This window comes from Amphiura filiformis, chromosome 16 (genome assembly GCF_039555335.1).
Source record: "Amphiura filiformis chromosome 16, Afil_fr2py, whole genome shotgun sequence".
Taxonomy (NCBI): Eukaryota; Metazoa; Echinodermata; class Ophiuroidea; order Amphilepidida; family Amphiuridae; genus Amphiura; species Amphiura filiformis.
The window spans coordinates 39,707,236-39,727,360 of NC_092643.1; the positions used below are offsets into that span (position 1 = coordinate 39,707,236).

Consider the following 20,125-nt stretch of genomic DNA (forward strand, 5'->3'; position numbering starts at 1 on the left):
TTACTGTGAATACAACGCACAGTAAGTGCAACGCTCTATATATCACTGAGCATGCTGGTCAATGTACAAAACTGTGCATGTGTTGTGATGGGTGGGGCTTAGCTAGCCACCCGTACCGTCCACCCGTCATTTTGGACGGGCAGTTCACTCCTGGTACAGGCAATTAATTAATACCTGTGACATATGCTAAATTCTAAAAATAGTGTTTGAATTAGTTCTGTGCAGTCAAAACAAGACAAGCTAATAGCTATTTGAACTGACTGAACCCCTAGAAGTGGCAGAAGTCTGGTTTATGTTTTCAGGGTCAAATTTTGACGGGCAGTTTTGGTGAAAATGACGGGCACTTGTCAAATCCTAGCTAAGACTGCATGGGGGTGTTTTGGTTTCTGGGCATCTGTCTGTAGGAAGTTTTTCATTATGATTTTATGTCACGTGTGTGGAATAATAGGGCCTAATACCGCTCATCCGTGGTCATCATGCTCCCATGATCAACAACACAACTAAGATTTGTTTACGAAATAATAGACTACGCTTGCAACAGATAATCATAACGTACCAAAAGTAATTTCTTTTTCAACAGTAGATCATTTTTTATTTTTCATGCAACTGTATTCTGTGGATTACACAAATATACCATGAATAAGAATAAACCATTGTTACGGAGAAAATAGACACACATTCTATACTCTATATATAATATCGTTATATCATTTTACACATTGCATAAAGATTCTGAGTTTAGGCATCAAACTTTGAACAACTATGACTGTTAGAACACATGGGTAAAACGTTTTCACAACGTTGGTTAAAAACTTTTACATTTTACATTTATTTTAGAATTTTACCCAAGTGTTCTAACAGTGTAAGGGGATATATCTACTAATCAACGAGGAGTTGAACCCGAGACATGTTTGTACGATGTGCAATATAAGCATGGGCGTCAATCCATGGGGCAGTGGGACTCATCCAGACCTTTCGGCAAAATGACCTAGTTGTTCTTTTCAGCCACTTTTTGACAATTCAGGCCGATTGTCCCCACATTTCACATGTTTCAAGACGTTTTGACGCTAATATGTATGGTAAGTCAGCTAGGCAGGACCGATGGTAGCTTACAGGGTGTATCAAAAATCAAAATGCCTGGTACCCATCAGTTTTGTTGTCTAATGAAAACGCCTGCTTCTTCCACATTCAGCATTTGATTGAAATGACTACAACTTATATTCACATAAATTATATTATTATATATTAAACATAAATCTACAAATAAGGTGGACGTAATCCTGTATTCTGATGTGGCACTCACTCTTGTCCATGCTCACTGGATATTGATGGGTACCAATCATTTTGATACACCCTGTATTAGCCCCGGTATTCACCACTCTTATTCATACATTTTGTTATTTAAAGAAGAATAAAAGAGTGACGTTTTGTTTTGGGGGTATTTGGATTTCAACTGGATAGCCAAATTCATCCATGGGCAGAAAAACCTCCAATGTACATTTTAACTGTGACCGATTTGGCAAATAGGAAACAGCAACAAAATGTCAAATTGCACGGTATTTTCATTTGTATATGGGACACTGAAATCACCATCTTTAAGCAGTTATCCCTTCAAAACGACAAGGTTGTTAAATTGGATGTTTTGTCAGTGCTACATATTTGCCAATAGGTCACAGTGAAAATGCACATAGGATGATTTTTCCTACCCAGTGACTTCCCATTTTTGTAATTACACAGCTAGGGACTTTCCCATTTTTTTTAATTACACAAATTGAGAGCTGTACTCGATATTAAGATAATGACTACTTCTGCTAGATTGAATGCGTGCCTTAAAGGCATACTTGGATAAAGGTGTTTGAAAGTGAATGAAGAAATAATTAATTAAAGCTTATACTATTTTCTTTCAACTGTGTAGTCTCTTTGCCATTAGTTAGGCTTTTAAATTTGAAATCGAGCAGCTTATAGTATGGCTTGGTCTCATGGGTGGATATACAAGTGAATGTTGAAATTTCTTTTTCTTTTTTTTTTCTCACTATTACAAATCCTGTAAAATTGAAAGACTGCAATAATACAAAAATTATACAACTTTATATATGTGCGTAACAAACTTAGAGTTGTAACTATATCTCATCCCAGCAAATACAAAAATGTTTTTAACGTTTTCAAAACACTTTTTTTTTTCAAAATTGATCAAAATGTTATGATAACAAATAAATTTTGGAATATGCTTTTTATATTTAAAAAGGTTACCAAAAGGCTTTGTGTTTGCTAGAATTCTGAAATTGTAAAAGTCTTATTATATAGAAAATAATTTCTATAAAACATGAACGTGTAAGGACTTGTGCCTAAAAGTGATAAACTTATTACATTGTGTTTAGATACATTATAAGATGATTTAATATTTTTGTCGACGTGTCGTCAAGGCTTACATTACAGTACCGACAAATCATGAAAATTCAATGTTCCGTGCAGAGTATTGTAAAATCAACGGGATGAAACATCACCTGCACACATTCTTTCAAACTGAATAATTACACATGACGATATTCAAACTATATCAGTGGCGTAGCGACGAGGTGGGGGCGGCAAGTGCCCTAGGCGCCTCCTTAGGGGGGCGCCGAATTAACCAATTCAGCATCGATTTTGCGCCCTCTCCAAGCGATAAGTCATTTGAAAGATCAATTTAAGATCGATATTCAACTTCATTATAACCCAAACAAAAATTAATTGTGCAAATTTTCGCTCGCTCCTCGCGCATTTGTTTGAAGAATTAGGAGGGGCGCCATTATGTATCTTAAGCCCAGGGCGCCACAACCCCTAGCTACACCACTGAACTATAAGAAATGTCTATGCTACAGTAAACTTTTTTTTTAATATTCTCACAAATTCGTTACGAATATTTATTAGGGTAATGAATAAAACACAATTTTCATAGAAACTTATATTATAAATATTTTTATAGATTTTAAATACTTTTATAATAAAACTATAAATCACAGTTTACGAATAACTATATCACATCAGAACAATACTAAATCTTCATTAAGGGGATTAAACATTGGACTATATTGCTTTATACTACTTAACACATTTTAGAAACAGTATCCAATAAAAAGGAATGTATTTGCCAATTAAAAGTATCACCCTTTTCCAGTCTGGCGCGACATGTTTATTTTTTACATTGTGTAAAATGCTGCATGAGCACGCGTAGTGATCACAGTCATCCAGTAAACATGCGCACTGTCGAGTGTCACTTAAAATCTCACTGATAGAACTGGAGCAGGTTTTCGTTTATAGATACGATACAATCCGTTTAAGATTGATTCGTTTTTATGTTTTACTATCTAAAAATATAACTATTTCTACAAAACTTGTTTCTGTCCTTGAGAGACGAATTGTGATTTCGGTTTAGAGACTGAAAAACCAGCAAATCTGGGCACTTGTGAAGTTGACGAAATGGGGTATTCCGGTTGAAATCCACACACCCCCTATGGATGACATTACCTTAATCTCCTACACAAGGAATGCGAATTTCAAATGGGGTTACCTAAATTGGTGACTCCATTTGAAATCTACACCCCTGTATGACAGATTAATGTCATGTCTTCTATATGGGGTGTATGGATTTCAACTGCGATAGCCCAATATATATAATTGATTCTTGAAATACTTGATTATTATGACTAGAAAATTGCAGACGTTTCTGTATTGACGAAGTAAGTACCCCTTTGGAAGTTGGAATGTATCTAATGCTCCATATCAGATCATAATCATCACTTCCCAATAGTAGTATATAATAGTATTTAACAAGAACACATCAAAACAAGATAAACGATAATTATTGTACCTGTACGTTAATTCTTGCATGTGAATATAACTACAACATATAAGAAGAGGTTGGAAATAACAGTCAACATGCAACACCAACAGTATGTCCACATTCTATAATAAACCATTTCAATTGCTCTTACACAATACCAAACAAATTCGCGAATTTACTCCCAATTACACGTTATTAATAGTTAGGTAATAATCTGGTTTACTGTGTGGAAATTAACTATAGTGCTCTTTTTAATGAAATCACCTTATAAAACAGTATATCAATTTTTTAACGGTGATCACCGCCGAACGTAGTGAGCTGCACCGTTAGCTAGCTAACCTTAACTAGTAACAAACGCAGGGCACATGCGCGAGCCGGGAAGTTCAAGCTTGCTGTAGAATCGGTCCCTACACATGTACGACACGTTTGCAACGCCCCGACTCAGGTGTCAATTTGTGGATTAAATAAAATAAAATTAAATATCTTTTTTCTATATGTCCGTTTCTCCGTCTCCCGGGAATTGACTTGAAAACACTATGAGGATTACTCAGTTAATTTTTGAGGACAAAATCATGAAATTGGTGGTGTACGGGAATTTTTATGGCCAAGTTTTAAGGCCAAAAAATATGATTTTTCGAAAAAATTTTGACCGAAAATTCGACCCTTTCTCGCTTATCTGATGAATTTTCAACTTCTTTTTGACATATGTGCTAGATATGACTTTGGTGTTTATATTCCCTAAAGTAATTGTTGTAATTTTGCTTAGTTTTATAAAAAGAAGTGATTTTCTGCATGGAGTCGTTTTGATATTCAGCTTTGTTTACGTTTCAAAACCAAAACTGAATTTCCCGGCTCGCGCATGCGCCGTGCGTTTGTTACTAGTTAAAGCTAACCCTGTTTGCCGCCCTCTTTTGCTTACTTTTCACGTTGATCAACGTTAAAAAATTGATATGCTGCCCTCTAGAGCTAAAGTGTTGATCCCTTGTTCGCTAATTCAAAAAATGATTAATGCGTAATATGAATTTAACAACAGACGAATCCGGATTCGGCTGTTTGCCAAATTCATCACGATATCAATCATGATGTTATTTCTTGTCTTCGCTATATTGTGTGAATCTCAAATCATGCCGTAGCACCAATTAACGTTATCTCACATCACATTGTTTTGAATTAATGTTATTCTAAGTTTGGTAATTTCGTCTCTTATTTATCAAAATATTCTTCTACCAAAACATTTCATACAGCAAAATCCGGTTTAACAGTCACTGGTATAATTTGATATATATTATTACTTCCTCAATTCAATAATCTTATTCCAACATTTCTTCCAACATTTCTAACACTATTACACCTGTCTCGGTTAAAGTCACTGGTAACCATGGTAACACACAAAGGTAAGAGAAAACAAAACAACTAAACTAACTAACCACAAGACACATCTAATTCAATCTCATTTACAATGTGTCTTATCATATGTGTCCTTCTCCTTGTATCCCGACACATAACCAGTTTGTGCTGCCAAATCATCACGACCAGCTTTGCCCTTCCCTTTGCCCGAATCATCAAATCTCTCTTTGTGAGACCCGGTATATTTGGATGCGTCCGTGAAATGATCTACGTTGCCTTTGGTCGACGTTTTCTATAAGAAAAGTTAATGATATGAAAAATCAAGAGTTACTATTAAAATATAAATTCTACATGTATTAGATGTATGTCAACTTTGTATGGGTGTTTGCACGGGCTATTTTTTATTAACAAGATATATATATTAGTCCAGTCAATGTATGGTTTGACCTAAACCTCTGTTAAAATTTCACTCCATATCTCTTTGCATATACTTCCTCATTCTTTTCACTCTAAGCTGCATTCTACCTACAACCATGGCCAAAATGTGTTGGGACACTTATGGAAAACGTACACTATAGTATGACCTTATTTCCGTTATTATTAACGTGATAAAGTGGAGGTTTCTTTGGTGTCAGGCCTAAACACTTTCCTAACACCCCAACCCTCCCTTCCCCACCAATCAATGTTGGGTGCCACAAGGCTCGTGTGACCAACAAAGTCGAATTTAACATTGATCGGGGGAGTGGGGGCTTATTTACATTACCCTATCAAACCGTCCCAACACTTATGGCCAGCATTGTCTCTAAGGTACAAAAATCAAATTTTAAAATGTGTGTTTTGGCCCATATCTCCTCAAGCATAGCTTGGATTTTCATCAAATTTTACATGAAAACGGAGAAACTATTTATCTTTTCACTTATATAAAAATTATTGCATTTTCCTCATGTGATTTAGGGATACGGTCACGTTTTATACGCAATATCATGTATTTTACAGTGCGTTCTGAACATTATTAGCCTATGCCAACTACGTATTTTGCGTAAAATGACGTTTTATTTTGAAAGAGTAGTGATTTAATCGCCAGAAATACATGATATTTGTTGACAGGAATTGATTGAAGTCTTTTAAAAGAGTGATTTGTCGAAAAAATACTTTAAATTTAAAAAAAAGCTAATTTTTAGAAAAAACAACAACAAACTTTAATCATTTTCATCGTTTGCATCAAAACGTATGTGGTATTTGCAACGAGTATATCGTGTAAATATAATCATAGTCGGCAGGAGTAGGCTTAAATTACATTTTATGACTGAAATTTATTAAAGCGCTTTCAAAGAAACTTATAGTAAGTATAGAAAGTAAAATATAGGTAGACATACAGAAAAAAAAAGAAGGACGGACATTGGCAAAAAATTAATAGAACGACGAATATAATATGATGAAGGATATTGTAAAATAATAACAAAAAAGAAAAAAAAGAAATCTAAATAAATTCAGGGCTCGAACCCGTGTCCACTGCGCCTGTGGCAGATGCCGTATCCATTGCGCCACAGAGCTGTGTAACTTCAACAGACTTAAACTATAATATAATGCTATTCAACATGCATGTATATAAATATACGCTCTACACACGATATACAGTCCAAAAAATACATTTTTACGGCATTTGTTTCATTAACTGAATATTTATCATATAGCAGGTGTTGGCTGACATTGTGCTCCACATTTAGTTCAGTTTTTGTCCGGGATAAATGACTACGGGACAAAATCGGACGGTATACACGTCTTTAAAGAGTAAAGAATTTTAGTATAATATTACTTTCTTTTTCTTTTTACAAACGTGTATATCGTTCGTTTTTGTCCCAAAATCATTTTACCCCGGCCCAAAACTGAAATATATGTGGAGCACAAATGTCAGCCAACACCTGCTATATGATAAATATTCAGTTAATGAAACAAATGCCGTAAAAGTGCGATTTGTTTGACTGTTTATCGTCCGTAGAGCGTATATTTATATACATGCATCTTGTATAGCATTATATTACAGTTTAAGCCTGTTAAAGTAATACAGCTCTGTGGTGCAATGGATACGGCATCTGCCACAGGCACAGTGGACACGGGTTCGAGCCCTGAATTTATTTATATATCTTTTTTCTTTTTTTTTTTGTTATTATTTTACAATATCCTTCATCATATTATATTCGTCGTTCTATTAATTTTTTCTATTTTTCGTCCTTCTTTTTTTCTGTATTTGTTGCTTCATTTGTGGTAGACTGCGGTAAATTGGGAAAACAAGTGTGCATGGGTTCGATTCCTTTATTTGTTTTTTGATCACGAGATGTTGTGATAACTTTTATTTTCTTCTATAGCTGTAATGTAACATTTTAATTGGTGGAAACAATAATTTTCCATTTTAAAACCCAAGTTTTTGACAGTTAAAGTGACGAATAGTGAACTTAGACAGGGCCAAAATATCGTTTTAAGACATTTTAAGTGACCAGTCCCTAAATGTCAAATGTAGCCATCCAAAATTGTTTTGGTAAAGCCACATGATAAGATCTCTAACTGCTCCAAATTTGGTGTCAATATCATATTTACTTTTTGAGTTATAAGCAAAAAACTGAAATTAGATGATTTTTTTCAACTTTTCAAATACAACCATGGCCAAAATGTGTTGGGACACTTATGGAAAACGTACACTATAGTATGACCTTATTTCCGTTATTATTAACGTGATAAAGTGGAGGTTTCTTTGGTGTCAGGCCTAAACACTTTCCTAACACCCCAACCCTCCCCCTTCCCCACCAATCAATGTTGGGTGCCACAAGGCTCGTGTGACCAAAAAAGTCGAATTCAACATTGATCGGGGGAGTGGGGGGCTTATTTACATTACCCTATCAAACCGTCCCAACATTTATGGCCAGCATTGTAGCTAATACAGCCTGGCTGACCGAAACCCCGTCAGTCCGAACCACCGCTAGTCCGAATTTTAAGCTTACCTAACGCTAACCCTAACGCTAACCCTAACCCTAAACCTAACCCTAACCCTAACCCTCAAAATTCGGACTAGCGGTGGTTCGAACTGACGGTGTTTCGGACTGCATGACGGGGAGACCCCAGTCTCTAACTCTAAGGTGCTGACTGGATACCTCGCGTACCACGAGGCCAGAGAAACCGACAGAGATTCTTCACTTTTGATAGGGAAGTCTTCAAAACGCCAAAATTTGACAGATGTACGTAACCTGAATGTGACAAAGGCTACTGCCTATATTCATAAAAAAAAAAAAGGTCTATGGGCCAACTTCAGATCGAGCTGTATTCAACAAAATAACGAAGCAGACAGCGGGCGTGAAGTGGGTACAAGTAAGTTATGAGGCTCCCTGAAGATGCTCCCTGGTCATGCCATGAAATAAGGACAGCTAGGGTCTTAATGATGAGTAACCTATTCCAAACAGGATAAGTCAGTCAAATGTCTGGACGAGGAAGCTACTTGAAAAGAAAGTGTGGCCCATGCCATAAACAACAGTCAGGAGCTTTTCAGCAGCTTGCGAAAACTAGCCGGTGAACAATCTCAACGGCAAAACCAACAAGCCGCCAAAGACATACATGGTTCTCTCAAAACTGCTGCAGACGAAGTAATGAAATGCTGAGAAGAATTCTTCACCCATGTAAAACACCTACTTCCCCCGAGTTGAGGGAGTACGGCACTCGTTACCAGAACCTTCCAGCACGTGCCAGTTCAAATTCAACAGGCATGTTTTTTCAATAGATTATAGAGGAAATAGAAAAGGCCATCAAGAAACTGAAAAACAACATCAAAACGTGTGGATGCTTCACCGTGTTCACTAAGGCCCATAATAATCAACACCATCTGTGCAAAGGGAAAATACTGGCAGAATACTTGCGGCAAGGGTATGATAATCATGATATTCATGGGCTAGGGGTGACAAACTGGATCTAGCCAACTACATGACAATTACCCTACACTGCAAAAACAGTGTTTAGAAAGTGAATCAAGAATGTGTTTAGAAACGTTATGTTTTGAATATGTCAGATGGTTAGATATTGAACACCATCACTGTCCAATGTTCAGAAAATTGACACATGATGTTTAGCTTCTAAATGTGTTTATAAAGTGAAGGCAAAAATTGTGTTTAGAAAAGTGTTTAATTTGTAAACACTGTTTTGCAATGTACTTTCTATTCCAGGGGAAATATTTTATAGGATGGTCTTGGAACCGTATATTCAGGACACCATGATCACCTATAGGAGAGAAACAACGTTCGCCAAGAAACAGAGAGAGTAAAGGAAAGCCACATATCAATACACTGGAACTTTGTTGATTTCAAGGTAGCGTTTAGACCATCTAAAGAAGGGTACTGCGGAAATGCGTCAGAGCAATCAGAGTTGACAGAAAGCTGCATAGATCTCTTTGAGAAGTGCCGTATTGGTAAATGGAAAACTCACTGATTGGTTTGATGTATTGAGCTGCATTAGCTGGTGTGAGACAAGGTTGCCTTCAATCTCCGTGTCTCTTCAATCTCTTTGTAGGAGTACCAGACCAGTAGGTTGGGGAATGTTGTCAGGATGCCCTATACCATATACCAAGCCTTTATGCAATACTTCCATGACTTCAGTAGGCGTAGGTAGCCAGGACGTCGCCAACAAGATGAAAGAACTAGATTCTAGAGGACACAATCCCAAAGGATACACGCATGGCTCTCCAACAGGTCAAATGTCACGTACATGGAAGACAAGAATGGAGGTTGATCACTCGGTCATAATGCCTTTAAGCCAAACCACCCAGCCAGTAAAAACATATAAAAAATGGAGCTGGGGTTAACTCATTGAATTTACAAACAAACAAGCAAATAAAAAAAGAAGAAGAAGAAAAAAGAACAAACAACAATGCTGATTCTTACCGTTGTGCCAGCTGTACTGGGCCCTCCTTCTCCACAACAGATACAATCCTTAAGTTTCTTCACATTCTCATCACCATCATCACCATATTTGGACTTAGCCGCCATTTTGAGAGCCGTTTGGAAAGTGTCGAATGTCAAAGTTTTATTACCAGGTCCTCCTTTAGCTCTGTGCAAGTGTTAATGAACATGAATATCACTTACAATTGGCAACCAAGTATTTTTTTTAATTGTAATGAGTAAGGGGGGGGGGGTAATTGGAACCGAAGAACAAGAATAAGGAGGATCCCGTTTGCACGATGCATTAATTATTTACAACATTGTTTATTTTATTCGGCAATTGCCTGCCTTTTAATTGCAAATATTCATCTCTCGTTAGCATGGTTATGAAATATTCTCAAAAATCTAAATTTCACCGAGGATCTAGGGGCACTTCCAGACACCATTTAAGTAAACGGGTACGATATATTTACCTTGTGAAGATCATGTCCACCTCTGTAGAGTTGAGTTTCTTATCCATTAGCTTTTTTTCTTTACACAGTTTGGCAAAGTTTTTACTCGTCATGTCCTTTGCGCCTGGTTTCCCAAAGGCAGCATACTCCAGGAAGCGTTTCTTAAGTTCAGCCATTGCTCAGGTGATACGGTATATCTGTGGTAAGGAAAATAGTAAAATAAATACCCAGATATATTTAACATGTTTAAGGGGGTACTATACCCTTGATAAATTTGTGACTATTTTTGCATTTTTCTCAAAAATAATAACACACTGGTAACAAAAGTTATGTATATTATAGGGGCAAGGAATCCAGTTACTACACTGGAATTTCAGTGACTCAAGACACGCGGTACGTTATTTATGATAAGAAAAGAGGTGCATTCTAACGGTACCACTTTTCTTATCACAAATAACATTCTGGATTCCTTGCCCCTATGATATGCATAACTTTTGTTACCAGTGTGTTATTGTTTTTGAGAAAAATCCAAAAATAGTCACAAATTTATCAAGGGGTGTAGTACCCCCTGAAAGTGGCAGCTAGACACATTATGTGTAAATGAGAGTATAGACTGACCAGTATATACAAGTTGTAGTCTTACTAATCCATGGCACATTGGATGGCCTGGGGAAAGTTAGCCCATATTTGCAAGACTATCCTTGCCTTCAAGATGAACTCATGTTACCGTCTGGCCTGCTATGACTGATCTTTCCCTAGGAAATATGACATTCCAATCCTTCTCTTTAAAGGGAAATTCATAGATTTTGAAAGGATTTTCGACTAAAATTTATAGAATGCCCTTACTTTGACTATCATGGTAAATGCATAATTTAACATGAATTAACAAGGCATTAGCTAAGTGTGATTTTTGGAAACTGTAACATCTGTGAAGAAGTCCTCATTTATCCATCTCTGTAAAAGAAGGCTAAAAGAGCAATAATACATACTACATGCGTGACCATTCTCTCCTATGGTTATGAGTCCTGGGAGTCCAGGACGTGGGGCATACTCAGAACTTTTGCTACCTCTTGATTCAGGTTTATGCTAAATATTAGACGGGGGATCATGTCTCAAAAGAATGCCAGCATATGCTATGACTGACATTGAGCCTCTTATACAATGCGTAAGGAATCACCAACCGAGATTCCTGGAGCACACCTTCGTCTTCCGGAAGTTTCCTCCTGAGGACTCTGCTAGAAATTAAGACATGACTTAAGGTGCGCAGTAAAGGAGCTTGGCATAATATGTTGTTTGGGAGGCTATTCCCAAACGGTGTGAGTTGCTTCAGCGACAAAAGATGTATATCCATAGAACTTTGATGGAGAATGGACAAGTGCTTTCTATTTGCAGCCAAATGATGATCTTAAGATTCAAGATGGTGAATGCAACTGGACACGCTAAGAAACATATTGTGGTGACATGCCGTGCCTTTGAAAGTGGGCCCGGATGGTGGGTAGCAGAATCTTAAAGACTACCTTGAGTGCCCTCTGTTATATCGGGAGCCGATGGCCTATTGGGAGTGTGATGGAGAACTTTAAATGTGTTCATGTCGAAGAACTTATAAGATACACGACGGGCTGCTGCGTTCTGCCCACTTTGAACTTTGCAATTTCTCTGTCAGGCGGAAAAGCAGCTGAGCTCAGCTGAGGGAATTGCATGAATCCAACTTTGCATGAACCAATCTGGTGACGGACTTTTCATCAAGATACTAATGTCAAATCTGCCACATCTTTATAATTGCGGGCCTGACAGCCTCAGGCCCTGAAAGTTGTCAACGTGATTGATCATACTCAATGGCGGTCCATGCATGCGACACAAAGGTTCTGTGCTTGAGATGATGGATATATGACGGAATTGCCAATGGTGATAGGTGTGGCAGATCGATCTGTTGAATGGTGTTTATGACCTATGTAAGATTCTAACAATTCCCGTTATAATGAGCAGATCCATGTAAAGCTTGCAATTGCATGTCACCTGCATTTCAATATACGGGGTCGATTTTCCGTTGTTAATACAGGGTGTATCAAAATGATTGGTACCGACGACTTTTCATTTTTTACCGATTTTTTAAACTAGTTTTTGTACCAGTTTGAGGTAAATTGTTTACATATTTGTAATTAGAGTAGTTTTATCTTCTCTAAGAATTTTAGATCATAAAGATGGCACATTTTGTTAAGAAGTTACATGATTCTAAAGGAAAGTAGGTGTATTTACACTTTTCATCGTAACGCTGGATCAGTAGCGCACCATTTTCAAAGCTCTATTTTACTACAAATACCTTGTGAGAATGATATGTTGAAAATCATGGAAATGTTGAATTTCTCCTTGCCTATTTCTTCATTCATAATACCTATAAATGTTCTAATCAATATTTATTGGTTGAGAGTAATATTATTGACTTGAATAATTTAGGTAGGGTGAAATAAAAATGTGAATCAACACCTTCCAGGGCAGTAATTTAAATTGTAGTATTGTGATTACTAGTAGATGATGTGGCAGAATATCTATAGACTGTTGGCAGTGTATAGGTTAGGTTAGACCTGGTAAAAGTATTCCACAGTATTCCACACTTCAGCGTGAATTCATAGTAAGGAATCGCTGGTTGACACGAAGCTATGGAGAAGTGCAGAGAAGATTTTAAAGACAGTTTTTAAGCGCAAGGAGTATCCCATGCAAACATGCTATAACATGCAATGTTTTACAATTTGATATGGGCAGTTACAGAACGGATTCATCCCAGGTGTTAAGTTCATTCAAGATAGGGCTTCACCTCATACTGCCAGAGTCGTAAGGCAGGAACTTCAGGAACTATCATGTGTAAAGCATTTTTTTGTTATGTAGACTGAGGTGAGATATTGAAGAGTATGTATGCAATAAATAGTTCAAGCAGTGAATCTATTCATCTTGTGTTGTGTAAGCAAAACCACAATTACGTCGATCTTCGTTTAAATGACAATTTGCTCCCAGATCCATCAACCAATCATCTTCAGATTATTAGATCAATAAGTTAACATATGCCCCTTTCTATTTATAGTACAAAAACTATATGAATTAGCAATTTTATATTTTTGATATATTTTTGAAAATGTCACATAGCCCGGTACCAATCATTTTGATACACCCTGTACGTATGAAGAGTACACTATTAAAAAGTGATATGGGTCAGTGGGATAGCGTGGATAATCATATTGGGGGTGGGGGTGGGAAGGGCATGATTGAGGGTCTTTTAAAAATAAATTTTGCTTCGTTTAAGAGCTACTACCCGTTTTTACGGATTGTTGAAGGTCCCTCATAAATCAATAAATATAGACCTTTTGAAATAAAAAAAAAACTAAAAAAACTACCACCATTTAGCTGAAAAACTAATCTTTCTTAGCATTTAAATTATTTCCGTCGACAACGAATGGCAGACTTGAGGAAAACGAGTTGAAAAATAATATTATCAAAGTGAATTTAGAGGGAGTAATATTACAAACCACAATAGCTCTAAGCCATTGTGCGTGTCCAAGGCCACACCATTTTTGTATACACGGTATAGTGGAATGGCGGTTCCTTTTACCATTTGCCTTCCCATGTTAATCCAGAAAACAAAATGTTAATTTTAAAGTCTCATTGCAAATGAATTTTTATATTTACTTTTCGGATTTGGCTTTGAGCAATGGTGACACATACCATGTTTACAGAAAAAATGAAAATTCTATTCCAGACACCGTCAAAATGTCAAACTTTGCATTTTTTGTATTAGGCCTATATTAAAGTAATTAACTGCAGTTTCTTTATTCAACATTATAAAAGGTTCATACTTGACAAATCTATGATGAATGAAAAGACTTTCATTAAATCTTGAAAAAAAACCAAAATTACTCATGCCTAATTTACATACTAATATCATGAATACATAATTACCTGTAATTAGCTAATTTGCATAATTAATTACTTTTTGTGTATTTTTTTGTTATCAATTGAAAGAACTTTGTATACATATGTGTGCAAAAAAAACCGCACCCTGATATCATATAGGTACGGTTTTCTATTGGCATCAATTTTGCATATTAATTAGCTGAACTTAGTCATTTGTTCAGCTTTAATTTGTCTGCAGATTGGCCGAAATTGCTAAAATAATATATTTGGTTAATTTATTATAATTATTTAATGATATATTTTTAAATTTTGTTTTCTTTGATGAAGTCAGAAAAGATATGCATTTAACCTGTGATACTTAAATTAACGCTGCTTTTTCAAGCAAGCGTCCAAGTATACCTTCAAAATCTCGAAATGTGCCAATTTTGTGATTATAGCCATTTGTGGCAGATTTGCATTCCATTTATGAGCATCCTAAAATTGACACTACATCACAATGCATTGACCGATTTCAATTCCGTTTTTTGATTTTTGATAAAGCTTATTCATGTAGAAACATTAAATAACGTGTTTTTGCTGCGCTTATTTTTGAGGTGATATGCCTACTATTAGCTCCACAGCCTTTAAGTATAAGGCCACATAAAAATTAATTCGTGTCACGTCCGTGAGATCAAATGTTCCCAGTCCCCATATATCGGCGCTCGGCACCGCACACCCCTACCAAAAATAAAGTTGAGTGCTCCCCCCGCGGAGTAATACCATTTACATAAATATCTAACGTTAACTGCGATGCGGCACTGACTTTACTAAACAGTATAGTTACATTGTATTATAAACATGATTAACAAACAAGAGACTTTGATTTAAAAAAAAAAAAAAAAAGGTACGTTTCTTTAAAATTTCTAACCAATGCATAATTTCTAACGGATGGGGGGAATAATTTGCCGTTAATTACCGTTCGCACAAGAGCATGCGCGGGCTCTCGACCTAAATGCAATAACTCCGATCGCGTGCGATTATCTTGACGAATGCACATAACCGTATACCTTACGATACTATTTAGGGACCGTTCACAAACACTTGTAACAGGGGGCCTGATGCAAAAAGAAAAAATCACATATTTTTTCAGGGCCCCCTTTATCAAGTTCATCGTCCCCTTTTGGGCATGAAAAATGAACGTCAACCCCATAAAAAATAGTGTAATGTAGGCTACTCATGTTCTATAGGAGAAAAAATTAAGGTGATTTTTGAAAGGCCCCCCCCCCTGGGATGAATGTTCAGGGCCCCTTTTTTGCATCCCTTTTATGATATAGCTAATGCTGACCAGACGAATGCCCGTCTCAATTTGCTATAACACTATGGTATCAATTACAATAAATATTTAAAGAAGCGTGCAGATAAATCCGGGATAGGAAGTCTTCTGAATGTAAACAAATTAATTGATTAGAATGATGACGTACGAAAAAAAAAATCAATGCATTGGTCCCATGCATGGTTGAAGACAACATTCATTTTGTCTCATACCCCCGGCTCATTATACCCGGTATAGGCTAACCTATATATTATACGTAACCAATAATGTTTAACCTATTGAATTGTATTGATCTAAGAATTCAGTGTTGCATGTTTTTAATTTATCGGGGGGGGGTTGAAGGAAGAAAAAACTGAATCGCAAATTTGTGCCCATCACTTATACCATCTCCGTGACAAAACTCATTGACACATAATAGCATGGTTTATAGTTTGTACACTCAGAACAAATATTCACCTGCTTCTATTGTTATGCATAAGGGTAAAGGTAAAGATAAACAGTGATCGGAGTGCCCATCTCTCTTTCATTGGCGATTGGGCCAGACTCCTCCATGTAATGTTGCTATAGGGGGATCGCTACACCTCCTCCACAGCGAATCTGTTACCTTCCCAGCATTTAAGAATGCCGGTACCCATTTATACACCTGGGTGGAGAGAGTAATCGAGATAAAGTGCCTTACTCAAGGGCGCAACACGATGGCCTTGCCGGGGCTCGAACCCGCAAGCTTCCGATTATGAGTCGATGCCCGTTCCGCTCGGCCACCGTGCTCCCAGGATGTTATGCATAGTCGCGCTAAAAATCGATCCATACAATGTTGAAATCAGCACAATTCAGAGATACACCTTTTTGCTATGAAATTAATTTTCTCGGCCAAATATAAAGCTTTTTTTTTCCTTCAGAAATATCAGTAAAAAACGTATATATTTATCATCAGTTGGGGAAAATCCTTCGAACTATATTACTTCGAAAATATAAAAGGTTGATCAAAAAAAGCTCGCGGGCCAAGTTGAAGCCTATCAAAATTGAAAATCTTACACAAATGACTAAATTTCACGCCCAAGTTTAAGACTAGGCTTTGAAAAAAAAAAGTATCAAGCATTATAGTTTTTCCTGACATTTACTAAAAAATGAAAATTATTTCTTTTCATTTGGCCGAGAAAATTAATTTTACATTGAAAAGGTGTAACTCAAAATTTTGCTCATTTCAACACCAAATTCGATCGTTCGTATTGCCTCATTAAATGACTGAGCGAGCCTTGTACAACAATAGCCATCGGCTGACTAGAGCTCTGAGTGTGTAGGGACCTAAAGAAAATCCATAATTGTCGATTGAACTTAATTATTCATGATTCATCAAATTTTAACCTCTGTAATGTATTTCATAATAATTGTATGCGCACTTCTTTTTTCATTGTATTAAGACTACCCCTATTTGTGAATTTGCTAACAGGGTTATTACACAAAGGCTTGGTAAGAACTTTAGGCTTTCTGTTGAAAATGTTTTATTTAATTATCATAATGACATTACCAGTGCTCGTTCAAAATATATCAATTATGTTATATGTGTTGGCAAAATGTACATTGGCAAATTTAGATACGGGGGTCATCCTTGTCTTCTGTTCCTCTTTAGGCAGGAACTTCGTATGAGAGGTTTGGTCTGCGATGACTTTAGTTAGTTGATCGCAGATGAACAGTTACTATATAACTATAATATAAGGGACCGATGGTTATTTACGGCAGGGGGGGAATGGGTGTTTTGGCAAAAATATCGACAACAAATTTTGCGTTCCCCCCTCGCGTCCGCTCAAAATTTTCGCGTTCCCCCTTGTTTTCCCAATTTTCTTCATTTAAAATTTAACAATCCCCCCTCCTGGTTCAACTAAAAATTTCAGGTTCCCCCCCTCAAGACCACAAAAAAAATTCGTGTTCCCCCCTAAATTTACCCCCCCCCCCCCCTGCCATAAATAACGATCGCTCCCTAATACTTGGATGACTTCCGTGTCTGTTCTTGGCTCTGTCAGTTTGCTTAAATTATTTTTGATTTTCGTATTATATACGTAAATTTGTTTTATAATATCTAATATATATGGATTATGTGCAGTGCAATAATTTTTTGTAATATTTATAGTGTATTTAAGTAAATAAAGGCATTTTGCCTGACATACAATGTCAAAAGATAAAAAAAAATTGTATACGCAACCATTGGCATTTGAAACAGCAACATGCAGCCAAATACACTTGGCAGTACCGTGCAAAGTGGTATAGATTTCCGTTTATTAATAGGGCCTAGATAAAATAAAATGAATAAAATAACGGAAGGAAGTGGGTCAAGGTCAAGTTCAGCATTATAATATTTCGATCTCCCGTTGGTAATTCAAATTGGAATTAGTACTAGGTTATTAGTGGTTGCCCTAGTAACAACAGCAACACCTTTCATATTAAAGTGACGTTGCGGTGTGCAATGTTAAAAATCCCCGTAAAAATCATAGATTTCTTTTGGAATGGCCCTTCCCTCCTCTTCCCACATGCCATTTTTTTAGAACCAATAGGCGAACCTTAAGGGCTCGGATAGCAACATTTGCGCAGTATTTCTTTCTGGGATATGAGAGCATATCAGACATATCGAATTCTATTAATTCTATTCTGAATACGAGGGATTTCAAATGGAATTATTTAGATTTTTTGAAATTCGCGATATAATACACATTTTATGGCAAATTGTAATTTTTTTTTGATATTTAACAGTCCTTGAAGTTGACTCTAGGACCTGATATGTAGGCTAAAGTGTATCATAGCTGCGAGGAAAAGCCGACGATCATTTAAAAATGTTGACCTTTCATTCCCCCAAAAAAAAAAAAAACCAGTTACATAGGCTGCACTTTAAGTACATATCATTAGATTAATTAAGTTTACTTTGAGGACTGTTAAATATCAAAAACGAAAAAAACATCAAATTTTAATATTAATTTGCAATAAAATTTGTATTATATCGCGAATTTAAAAAAATTACTTGATATCAGAAGGACATTCCTCTGATGTGCTCTCATGTCCCAGAAAAAAATTGTCTAAACGTTGCTATCCGAGCCCTTATATGAGCTATAGATATAATGTGCATAACGAGAAGCAAATTTTGCATAGGATATAGCCTATATGGACATCCGTCATTGTTTTCAATAAGTCTCTTTTATATTAGCGTTATGTTTAAAATTGGTGTCCATATTAATGTGTGCCAAAAAGGTCTATAGTCGCGACCCCTTTTTTTTACTTGTTCCCCTTTAACCCCTTTGGACCTGCCCCTCCCCTTTTTTGCCGAAGCATATAATTATACTGCACATCCCCTTAACCTTATTATGCTGCATTTGGCAGCAATACATTTATCTCTACATCTTTTTACTAAAACCATAAAAATTATATTTATTTGAATGAAAAAATCACTTTTACAAAACACATCATTACCTATCTGTCATTTAATGCATATCATTTTATTGCAAAGGTAACACACCGTCGCCAAACATATTTATAAAGATGTCACAATATCTCGTCTTTTAAATTGCCATCAAGCAATGTAAAAGCTCGTAAATGTAGCGCTTAACTGATCCTTTATGGCATGATACCGTTGCCAAGAGTGTTATTAGAAGCACCATGCTTGACGGTGACATTCCCGTCAGCTGAGCATAAAAATCTGTCTTAATATAAATGGACGCTTCGAGTGATTCCAAAGCTAAGCTATGAAGCTATTTATAAATACCCTGGCATTGAAAATGTACGTAGCTGTTTAAAAATACTATTACTTACCTTAAAATTTATAAAACAAGAGTGTATTATTCCAAAGATATTCCTTTGTAAGGATAAACGATTATTTCCAGTTTTTCGTTGGTAGGGACGCGACGCGATACACACTAAAAATAGCTGTTGATAAACCAACCTTTGATCTACATGCAGTCTTTAGATGTTTATGATGAATCTCGTTTACTGTCCAGGGTAGGTGTATCTGTACTGAATGTACGGTTGCCTTAGCTTAATGCACGGTACAGCACAGCGCTATGCAATGCGCTACTATCAGTATCAGAGCAAATTCAAAGTGACGTCACATTAAGCAATTTTGCTGGGCAAATTATGTCAAGCTTGAAATTCTGTCTGTTGACCCGTTCATTATCAAATAACAGAGTTACTTTAAACAGAAATTCAATAATAGTCGATTGGCGTGACCTGATATTTGTATTTGTATATAAAATCGTGTAATTAACCCTTTAATGCCCTGCATGCTATTGCTGGCCATAGTCTTCAACATAAAAAAAAAATTTGAGATACTTTCTCAAAATATCAAGAGCTATCTTAAGAACCACTGAACCAATACTAAGCTTGTTTGTAGGCC

The 20,125-nt window shown here is 36.4% G+C and overlaps 1 protein-coding gene across 1 annotated transcript; it reads right to left on the reverse strand.

Annotated features, from left to right (window-relative positions):
• Positions 1 to 5,033: 5,033 nt before the first annotated feature.
• On the reverse strand, positions 5,034 to 19,780 carry LOC140135971 (tubulin polymerization-promoting protein family member 2-like). Its single transcript, XM_072157669.1, has 4 exons — positions 19,546 to 19,780; positions 10,557 to 10,732; positions 10,087 to 10,252; positions 5,034 to 5,459 (listed from the first exon to the last, which is right to left on the reverse strand). Exons 2-4 carry the CDS (start codon positions 10,709 to 10,711, stop codon positions 5,271 to 5,273), a joined length of 510 nt encoding a protein of 169 aa, XP_072013770.1. The 5' UTR covers positions 10,712 to 10,732; positions 19,546 to 19,780; the 3' UTR covers positions 5,034 to 5,270.
• Positions 19,781 to 20,125: the final 345 nt, after the last annotated feature.